Here is a 10,340-nt window from a genome sequence, read left to right on the forward strand (position 1 = left end):
TTAAGAAACAAAGGAAGATGTGCCAAGAAAGCCTTTGAAGCACCACCTTGAACCAAATCTCCGTTGATGTACAATGACCAACATTAACATCATCCATGATCAGGAAACGAACCTAGCTCGATAAGTATCGCACCGATACATTTCGTGATGTTTAACAAACTAAACAACTTCTAACATTTTTTTTTAATTTTGAAAGGGTACAACATGTGCCAGTGAAGAAGTCAATGGAGACAACTTTCTGTCTTCAACGCGGGACTCTGATTTTGTTCATTCTACAAATACAAACTGAACTCATCATCTTCGATTCTGTTAAAAATCACTAGACCATCACTCGGATCTGCCAAAGATTGTCCAAAGTCCGATAATATGAGCTTCGTTAGATTCATCGGACATGACCCAAGGAACAAGTGAAAAAGGTCAATCGGGCACGCAGCCCAGTGCTGGAAAAAAAAAAGCGCAGAAAAAAGAATGCATCGTTACAGAACGCCCACCGTGGGGCTCGAACCCACGACCACAAGGTTAAGAGCCTTGCGCTCTACCAACTGAGCTAGACGGGCATCTGCTTAGGGCAGTCTGTCTTTTGCTTTATCTTAACTTCTTTCACTTATAAGATGTATAACCCACGAAAGACAGCAAAAGAAAACAAACTTTTGACGCAAAAACAGCAAAGTCTTGCGAAACTAAACACCTTCTTCAAAACCTCCATTCAAAATAAAAAAATATATATATATATATATATATGTATATAAGAGTCAACACCTTTTTTTATGTCAATGATAAAATTAGTTTAAAAAAAAACCCTATTAGACTTGATTTTATTGGCTTGAGGGAAATTATAACAAAAAGTAGTGTAAAAAGTTTTGTGGAAAATAATTCTTGAATTTTTTGAAAATATTTCTTTGATATATTTCTGACTGCATGACACAAAAAAGTGTTACAGTATTGTATTGTTTACAAAAAAATGCAATTCAAATGGCCACTAAACGTTTTCTTAACAAAAGCATTACTAATTGAATATCCAATAATGATTGTCATAAGTCTTAAACATGACTTGACTTAGATGTATAATCCATGAAAGAACGAGACAAGTTAAAAGGTCAAAGCTCCATAATCCCCCATTGTTTTTATGCACGAAAGGCAAACCGTGGCCAAAATTAGGCTGATAAACTCTTTAAAAATATCCAAATCAGAGTAAAAAGCCGAAGCCGTTACAAATAAAATTTTGGACGTTTATTTAATTCTTGTCCTAATCAAGCATTCACCGTGCTTGATGAGCATCACATCGACGGTCCAGATTCAAAGTTCGACAAGTAAATCCTATACACCCGTCACCACTCGGAACTCTGCAGTCTGCACCACCCGGCTTTAGGAGTTCCCGAACACGAGTCCTCCTTCGTAATTTCACTCAGCCCCCTCTCCAGCCTTTCACATTTTCCTCGCTAGACTTCCCAAAATATCCACTCCCATCTCCGCCGTCCATTCAGCTCCACCAACGGCCACCAATCACTCCCCCTTTCGATATTCTTGCACTAAGATGTACGAGTAGCCGAGCTCTATGTATCAAATATCTCCTTTCAGCTCTCTCTCTGTAAAGATCCCTAATTTTTGTAGAAAACCCTAATTTTCTGCACAGTTAGCCTGAATCAGCTAAGCTTTTATTGATATATTTGCCGATCATCATCTCTTGAATTAATATTTAAGAATTCTTTCCACATTTGTATCTTCTTCTTCATCAGTCGTCAACATTTTGAGCCCTCATTTCTCATCGCCTTCGATACTAGTATTTTTTTGCCGTATATTTTTGTCAAGTTGATTTTTTTGAGAAAAAGTGTTGCTGGAGAAGACGATTTAGCCGGTAAGGGGAGTGAGCGGTCGGGAGGAAGGAGAAAAAGAAAAGTATTTGAGTGTGGGAGAGGAGTTAAAGTGAGAACTAGTGAGGGTTTTATCGGAGCATTTAGGGTTTTTAGGAATGAAAATTGAAGAATGAACCATGCCGGTACTGCGTAGCGGAGTGCGCAGAGGCCGGAGAAGGAAGCAGCAAGAGCAGGAGGCGGAGGAGGAGGAGGGGCAGCGGGCTCAGCAGCAGCAGCAGCAACAGGTGAATAATCAGGTTGAGGACGAGGGGATTGCAACAAGAACAAGGGGAAGGAGAGCGGCTGCAGCAGCAGCGGAAGCAGCGGCGGCGGCTGCTGTGGCGGTTGATGAGAATCTAGCGGCGGCTGCGGCACCAGCAGCTGAAGTGAGGGGGGTTGAGGAGGAAGCTGTTCCGGGTGAAGGGAGGGAAGAGGGCGGTGATAAAGCCAATATGGATGATTATAACAGTGGTGGTAAAAGCAATGACAAAGGCCATGCGGCTGACGATGAAGGAACTTTGGCGCCCCTTCCTGAAAGGGTGAGAGTTATTCTTTTCGTTTTTATTTTCTCACTTTTTGCTGCATATTGTATGGGTCTTTGCTGCAAGCATGTAAATGTTTGGTGAAAAGATTTGGATTGAGGGTGTGTGTGGTATGTAATGAAAATTTTGGGGCATTTTCTTCCCTTTTGTGGGTTGATTGGCTGATTTTTTGGATTGATGAAGTCTTGCCTGAGGAAGGTCGAATCTTGAAAGTATTTTAAGCAAATATACGTGTTTTTTTAAGATAGACATTTGTAATCTTGTAGAAAGTGGTGTTGAGGCTATGTGTTGGTGTTCCACTTCGGGTGTTCTGTTTACGGAGTCTTGAAGGTCTTAACTTGCTTGTTTGATGCTAGAGTTTGCACCCTTGCGACTTCTGAAAGATTTACATTTCTGGGACCACACATGTATTAGCTTTAAGTACAATGTGATTTCTGTGCTATTTAGTCAATTTTTATAATTTCATGGCTGAAAGGAATAAATTTGCTTATTTTATGTGTTCCTGGGTAGTTACAAACCTTTATTTGAAGTTTTTGTAGTAGAAGCTACATTCCATCAGATAGTTGTTAGTGTTGTTTGAGGATTTTGCTCTAGTATCTGCTGCATTTTCCTTTTTTGTCTGCCGTTTGAATAAACTTAAAGACTATTGTCTAGTTTTGTCGCATTAGTTCGTGCCTGCATTAATTTTTTTGCTCAGAAATATTAATTGTTAGATCTGTGTCGTTTTCTTGTGATTCTAGTTTGGAACTTGTTCTTTTCATTTTCTTGTTATTCAAGTTATATTCCATCAGAGAGAGAGAGAGGTGTAGCTGTATTTGAGCATTCATTTTTGCATGTTGAAAATAAGATCTTGAGTGCTGTTGATTGCTATTTTTAATTTTACTTTTATTACAAATGGATTTAGATCTGCTTTGTACGTAGATGATTATACTTGTGTTTATGCATGTAGCTGTGCCAAAGTTTATTGGTCTTCATACATGCCCTTATGACCTCCTCAGTTGAGCACATGCGCATGCCTTTCTCTCTCTTTAGATTCAACTCCTGGATACTGAGTTGACTGGTTGCATCTCTACACTATTGCTGTCATCTCCTATTATGATTCTTTTAAGGAAATATGGTTTTACCGACATTAATCCCAGGGTTCCATTGTTGGGCAGGACTTAACAACTTATTATGGTCCTATGCTATGAGGCATTTGTCGTGGTAGAAGAGTTCCTTTTCTTCCCTTGTTTACCCGCGTATAGAAGTATAAAGCTGTTTACAGTCTGACACTTGGAAGTTTTTTAATGAGTTTTGCTTGTATGGCCTATGTTTTCTGCTGGCTTGCTGGCATATTGCTGTTTTTTCTTTTCAACTTGACCATTTTTGCCAATAGAGATTACTGGGAAAAGAATGTTTGAGCCAAAGATGGTTGGCATTCTAGGGGAAAAAATAGGTGGGTAGTATCCTAGTTCTAGAATTAAGGTTAATTTGCAGGCTAAGTGAATTGGCTTGATTTCTTTTGTAATTTTCTTTTTCTTTAGTTTCTGCAGTCAGAAGAATGTATTACTGAAACTGACGTGTCCTGATTACTTTGTTACAGGTTCAGGTTGGTGGTTCACCTATGTATAGAATAGAAAGAAAGCTTGGGAAAGGAGGTTTTGGCCAAGTATATGTTGGTCGCCGTGTTTCTGGTGGTATTGCTAATGATAGACCTGGCTCTGGAGCCACAGAAGTATGTGTTGTGCTTGTAATCTCCTGTTGTTGATTTTTTGTTTTATTACTAAAAAAAGCATTTACAATAATGCATCACATGTTTCAGGTTGCCTTAAAATTTGAGCATAGGAATAGTAAAGGATGTAACTACGGCCCACCATATGAATGGCAAGTTTACAAGTAAGTTTATTTCTGCAGAATCCACTCTATAGAAGAAATTCTATCTGAGTGAGGCTGACATTGTTTCGATATTTGCATAGCACTCTTGGTGGCAGTCATGGTGTTCCTCGGGTGCACTACAAAGGCCGACAAGGTGACTACTATGTCATGGTATGTGATAATTAGTGCTTCTTCATTCTTTTTCACCTTTTAGTTGTGTCTACGGTTCAACCTTATGTTTCTTCAGCCCTCTTGGTTGTGAGGTAGACCATATGAATGGGGTTGTCATTTCTGCAGGTTATGGATATGCTTGGACCAAGCTTGTGGGATGTCTGGAATAACAAATCTCATTCGTAAGGGGAATACTTGAGAATCTGGATTTTGTTTATAATCTAACTGTTGCAACTTCAAACCTTTTGTTGGATTGTTAAACATCTAATTCTTATGTTAAATTCAGGATGTCTACTGAAATGGTTGCCTGCATTGCAATTGAAGCAATATCTATACTGGAGAAGATGCATTCTAGAGGGTAAGTTTCTTCTTATTTTCTCTTTTGTTACATATTTTGGTTATGCTTCTCTTGTTTGTTCGTGCTCCTTAACTTTTGTTTTCCTTTCTGTCTTAGGCTTAAACTTGGCATCCTGCGCTTTACTTGTTTACATGTAGACCCCAAATCCTTGATTTTTTTGAATAAAAACTGCAATCCTTGATATGCAAAATCTGTGCATTTAAATAGTATTATTCTGGTTTTTGAAATATACAGTGTTTTAGATGTAGGTTTTGAAGCAACCCTTAGAGGCCGAGAAGCAGATTATTAAGGGTGCATTTTTTGATGTATTTATGCATTAACTTTTGATTTTTTTAACAGGTATGTCCATGGGGATGTAAAACCTGAAAACTTTTTGCTCGGTCCACCAGGGACTCCGGATGAGAAAAAACTCTTTTTAGTTGATCTTGGATTAGGTATCTTACTGGGTAACTGAATCTCAAGTTTTTGCTTTTACTCTGCAATGCTTTTAATTACAATCACTTGTGTTTTTCTGGGGATATCAGCTACTAAGTGGCGAGATAGTACAACTGGTCTGCACGTGGAATATGATCAAAGACCAGATGTTTTCAGGTACTCATCAAATTATCTTAAATTGGTTAAGGTGTTAATCACATTTTCTCATCATAGGATGTATGTATCTCTGGACCTGTGGCCTCACATTATCCTTGGTCCTTGGCTGATTTATTTGGTCTTTCAGGGGAACAGTTCGTTACGCCAGCGCCCATGCTCATTTGGGCAGAACTGGTAGCAGGAGAGATGATTTAGAATCGCTTGCTTACACTCTCATCTTTCTGCTTCGAGGACGTCTGCCTTGGCAGGGATATCAGGTTAGTCTTTGAAGAATGGCACATCTATAATCTTATACTGGTTCTCATGTTACAGTTGGTTTGGTGTTATCTTTGAAATTTCCTTCAATAACCTTGTATGTTGAAATTTAGGGCGAGAACAAAGGGTTCCTTGTTTGCAAGAAGAAGATGTCAACATCTGCAGATGCTTTATGTTGCTTCTGTCCACAACCTTTTAAGTTGTTTGTGGAGTATGTTGTGAACTTGAAATTTGATGAGGAACCTAATTATGCAAAATGCGTCTCCCTCTTTGATGGAATAGTCGGACCAAATCCAGATATTAGGCCAATTAACACAGAGGGTGCTCAGAAGGTGCTTATAACACATAATTTCCATAGAAAAGAATTTCTCAGATGTTATGCAGGAAAATGCCTGATTTTGGGTGTTGTATATGAAAGCTTATCTATCAGGTTGGTCACAAGCGAGGCCGGTTGACTTTTGAAGATGAGGAAGATGAACAACCAAAGAAGAAGGTGCGCATGGGTATGCCTGCTACTCAGTGGATTAGTGTTTACAATGCTCGTCGTCCTATGAAACAAAGGTATGGTGTCTATATTAGGCTCGAAAAGATGGAAAATGCACATGCCACTGTTTTCTTTCTTTGCTTCTTCCTTTGTACACCTTCTCGATTTAGAGATGTATTAGCATGTTGATAGAATGGTATTTGTGCTGAAGGTATCACTATAATGTTGCTGATGCAAGACTTTCTCAGCACATCGAGAAAGGAAATGAAGATGGTCTGTTTATCAGTAGTGTGGCATCTTGTCAAAATCTCTGGGCACTAATCATGGATGCGGGCACTGGCTTCACTGCACAAGTTTATCAACTTTCACCCCACTTTCTTCACAAGGTCTGTGGTCTATTTAACTCTTTCATACACTCGGGCACGTAGAATGCATGCAATGTTGTGAATGTTTGAAATCAAGAGACTTCCCTATAATTCATTGATTGAAGTATGTTGCTTAAATTTGTTCTTTTTGGCATTCTAAAGGAATGGATCATGGAGCAATGGGAAAAGAATTATTACATCAGTGCTGTGGCAGGAGCTACTAATGGGAGTTCATTGGTAGTAATGTCGAAGGGTAAGCCGATGATAATTTGTTTAGTTCTGCCTGATTTTTTCTATGCCTTTTCTTCTGACCTTATTTGGTCAATTCAATACAGGCACTCAGTATTTGCAGCAATCCTACAAAGTCAGCGAGTCTTTTCCATTCAAGTGGATAAACAAGAAGTGGAGGGAAGGATTCTATGTTACCTCCATGGCCACTGCTGGAAGCAGATGGGGAGTCATTATGTCTCGTGGTGCAGGATTTTCAGATCAGGTTTCATGTTATTGTGTATACTGTCAGTTGTGCAATGTGTTAATAAAAGCTTTATGTTGGACTAAATTGTTTTTCAAATTTAGGTCGTGGAATTGGATTTTCTTTATCCAAGTGAAGGTGTGCATCGGCGGTGGGATTCTGGATATCGTATTACTGCAACTGCAGCAACTTGGGACCAGGTTGCTTTTGTTCTTAGTGTGCCAAGGAGGAGACCAACAGATGAAACACAAGAGACACTTCGAACATCTGCCTTTCCTAGCGTACATGTCAAGGTAGTTTACACTTTACACTTTAGCCCCGCAGAATCAATATTGAATGTGAAATTTTGGCTCTGTTACATACTGTTATGGATTTCACTGCAGGAGAAGTGGGCAAAGAATCTCTATATTGCTTCTGTGTGCTATGGTCGTACAGTTTCATAGATCTGCCAATCAGACGTGCTATTCCTGGAAAGATCAGCTCCGCATTTTGATATAATTGTGCAATTGTGTGCCCTGGATATATGAAGAGGAATCTAGGACACAGAATTTTTGGTGGGCGCAAGCTTCTAGTTGTAGTTTTAAGATGGAAGGCAGTCATAGGCTCATCTGTTGTATGTCGTATGATGTGTCTTTGATGTCCCTTGTCTTGCAAATCCTTGGACGATGATAGGCATCATCACTTGTTACGTGAAATTTGTACAGTGTTTGGACAATAATTTCTTGTAATGGCTATGCTGCCATCTGTTAAATATCCTGCTTCTTGCATTCTCTGGAGTAGAATGGGTAATTTACTTGGATTAATCATCATGCCTCTTGGTCTTATTGACCGATTCTTGACTTGTAATTATTTGGTTAAAATTTGTCCTTGTCTAGAGGTTACAAGAGTTTCCCAGAAATAAGACAGAATACTAGGAGATGCTTATATACCAATGCGTACTGGAAAGGACAGATTTCCAATAGTCACGATTGAATAAAAGTCAATAGAGCTAAAGCATAGAAAAGTCGCTGTTCATCGAAGGTGACGTTCAAAGTTTGTGATTTTAACTGTTTTTTCGGCAGTTCGAATTTGGGAAGAAAAACCATTGGTCCTTGGTTTAGTGGCCACCAGCCTCGGATGTTGATCGGAGTTAGAATCTTGATAACATCATTTTCGTCAAAGAACAATAGCAGCAATAGGAAGTTCCTTCCTGATCGTTGGTCAGAGTTCAAACTTTGATAACATCGTCATTTTCTCTCAAAGAGCAGTACCAGCAATTAGGGCTGCAAACGAATCGAGCGGCTCGAGTCAAACTCGAACTCGAAGTCGAGCTTAGAATATTAAACTCGCGAGTTTGAGTATATATATATATATATTTTTATTTTTATTTTATAATAAAATTACGTATATTATATATATATTTTTTATTTTTTTATTTTCATAGTAAAATTATGTATATATCCTTAATATTTTATTATTTATTAAGAAAAAAATATTATTTTATTTATTTTTTAAAAAATAAAATAATTATTTTTTATTTTTTTCAAGCTCGAGCTCGAGTTTGATAAAATTTAATTGAGACTCGGCTCGATTAGCTCAAAATTCGACTTGACTCGACTCGTTTGTAGCCCTACCAACAATAAGAGGTAGGCACACCTTAGGAACGGTGGGAGGAAGGGTTTCCCCCACTTCTTACCATTCTCTGTTCCAAGGCCTCTCATTGTAGTAGAATAAGAGATTTCAAAAAAAGAGGTAGGCATGTAATAGGAACAGCGGGAGGAAGGGTTTCACCACCCCCCCCCCCCCAAATCACCATTCTCTTTCCCAAGACCTCTTATTGTAATAGAATAAGATTTCAAAAAAAAAAAAGGAAGAAAATATCTACTAGAGCTAATGCGTAGGAATAGACGTTCTTTTTAAAAAGATAACAGGGGCAAAGTTTGCGATTTCGCTATTGAGATTTGGGAATGGATTTTTTTTTTTTTTTTTTTTTTTGTGGGGATGGGGGGACTTAGCAAACCAAAACAATTTTAAGCATTCTGAGCTAGCTGTTGTGCTTTCACCTGAGAGTAAGTAGTAATTGTAACAAATCTGTCGGGTCACTTGAAATTTCATCTTCCCTAAAGAGAGAATCATCTTTTTTTAAAAAAAAATTTTGGGCAGATTCAAGTAAAATAGGCCTTACAAGGAGGGACGAGAAAAATGAAAGGATTTGAGAGTCAATCAATAATGCCCAATGTCCAACCAGCTGAAAACGAATTTTAGCGTGTTGTACATACAATATTCTGGACAATTCTATGGACAAGGCAGGAGTAGACATTGGAAACTCAGTTAGAATAACGCTTGGTGATTTGGGTAAGGCCTACTTACTATAATTTTCTAAGGCCTTGATACCAAATGGGAGTAAGAAATTCTTGCTCATCCATTAAATTGGGCCAACGGGGATCCTGCCTGCGTTAAATGAACTGGGAGGAAAGCGAAGAGCAAAATCTTCCGAATGAATCAGCCTACTCCCAGGCCCAAAGAAAAAAACAAAAATTCTTCTGGTATGTCTTCAGCAAACTTCTACAAATTCATCGGGTTGACAATTGTTTACAGACTTCTATAGCCTGCCACAAAGGTTTGAGGGGGTGGTTCGCTAGCCCACCAGCATACTGGGCTGTTGTATTTTGTAACTAATTGTAGCCATCTTGTTTGATAAAACGTTGAACATATATTTTGTTACATTGGAACAAAAGCTTTCCAATCAAGAGCGTTATAAGTTGAGTTCTGTGCAGTTCAAATGGATTTGTGTATTCTCACAATTTTCTATATAAATTTGCATAATTTGAGTGTAAATTTAAATTTGCTAACTCATAGAATTAAATTAGCGATTGTACCAAAACTATGTAAGTTTACACCAAATGGACTAAGAATCACATAAATCGATTTAAATTGTATATAACTCAACTTCTGAGACCCCTAATTCAAGAATTAAGGGCCCTGATTTGCAACAAAAAAGTATATCAAGTTTCTATTGTCTCCACAACTAGTTGTAGCAAGAAGCAAGCTCTTAATTAGGGCTTGACTACTTACTTAGTCGTGATACTTGAAGATGCTGAACTTTTCTTCTAGAGTTCCTACTTATACTTGACGGCACGGCGCCACTTAACTTAACTGGGATCAAAACCACCACACCAGTGCTCCAAAGATGTTGATGTAACATATATGTAATGCCTCAATTAAACACAAACGTTGGATATCATGGAACTCTCAACCCCACAAATCACAAAAGAAAGGAAAGTTACTTTAAGCTACATATGGATCAGGCTCTTCAGTCTTCTAAGCTTTGCCATTTGCCGCAACGAGGTTATTAGATTTAAGCAGCGGGGCATAGCTCTTCTACACCGTATGGATGTCATTGGAGGCAATGTCAT

General features: G+C 38.5%; 1 protein-coding gene and 1 non-coding gene across 3 annotated transcripts; one reads left to right on the forward strand and one right to left on the reverse strand.

The window, feature by feature from the left end:
- Nucleotides 1–484: 484 nt before the first annotated feature.
- TRNAK-CUU (transfer RNA lysine (anticodon CUU)) lies at nucleotides 485–557 on the reverse strand. Its single transcript has one exon. It is a non-coding gene; the product is annotated as a tRNA-Lys (tRNA).
- A 998-nt stretch (nucleotides 558–1,555) lies between these two features.
- On the forward strand, nucleotides 1,556–7,748 carry LOC113741398 (casein kinase 1-like protein HD16). 2 transcript variants are annotated; one of them, XM_027268921.2, is made up of 16 exons: nucleotides 1,556–2,392; nucleotides 3,978–4,109; nucleotides 4,197–4,270; nucleotides 4,351–4,420; nucleotides 4,547–4,602; nucleotides 4,707–4,778; nucleotides 5,118–5,212; nucleotides 5,303–5,369; nucleotides 5,497–5,626; nucleotides 5,738–5,956; nucleotides 6,055–6,185; nucleotides 6,320–6,494; nucleotides 6,636–6,726; nucleotides 6,809–6,966; nucleotides 7,050–7,238; nucleotides 7,329–7,748. In XM_027268921.2, exons 1-16 carry the CDS (start codon nucleotides 1,991–1,993, stop codon nucleotides 7,386–7,388), a joined length of 2,121 nt encoding a protein of 706 aa, XP_027124722.1. In that variant the 5' UTR covers nucleotides 1,556–1,990; the 3' UTR covers nucleotides 7,389–7,748. The 2 variants fall into 2 exon arrangements, with proteins under 2 accessions (XP_027124722.1, XP_027124721.1); XM_027268920.2 differs by having other exon boundaries at nucleotides 1,567–2,392; nucleotides 6,043–6,185.
- The last annotated feature ends 2,592 nt before the right edge of the window (nucleotides 7,749–10,340 follow it).

This window comes from Coffea arabica, chromosome 4c (genome assembly GCF_036785885.1).
Source record: "Coffea arabica cultivar ET-39 chromosome 4c, Coffea Arabica ET-39 HiFi, whole genome shotgun sequence".
In the NCBI taxonomy this organism is placed as follows: domain Eukaryota; kingdom Viridiplantae; phylum Streptophyta; class Magnoliopsida; order Gentianales; family Rubiaceae; genus Coffea; species Coffea arabica.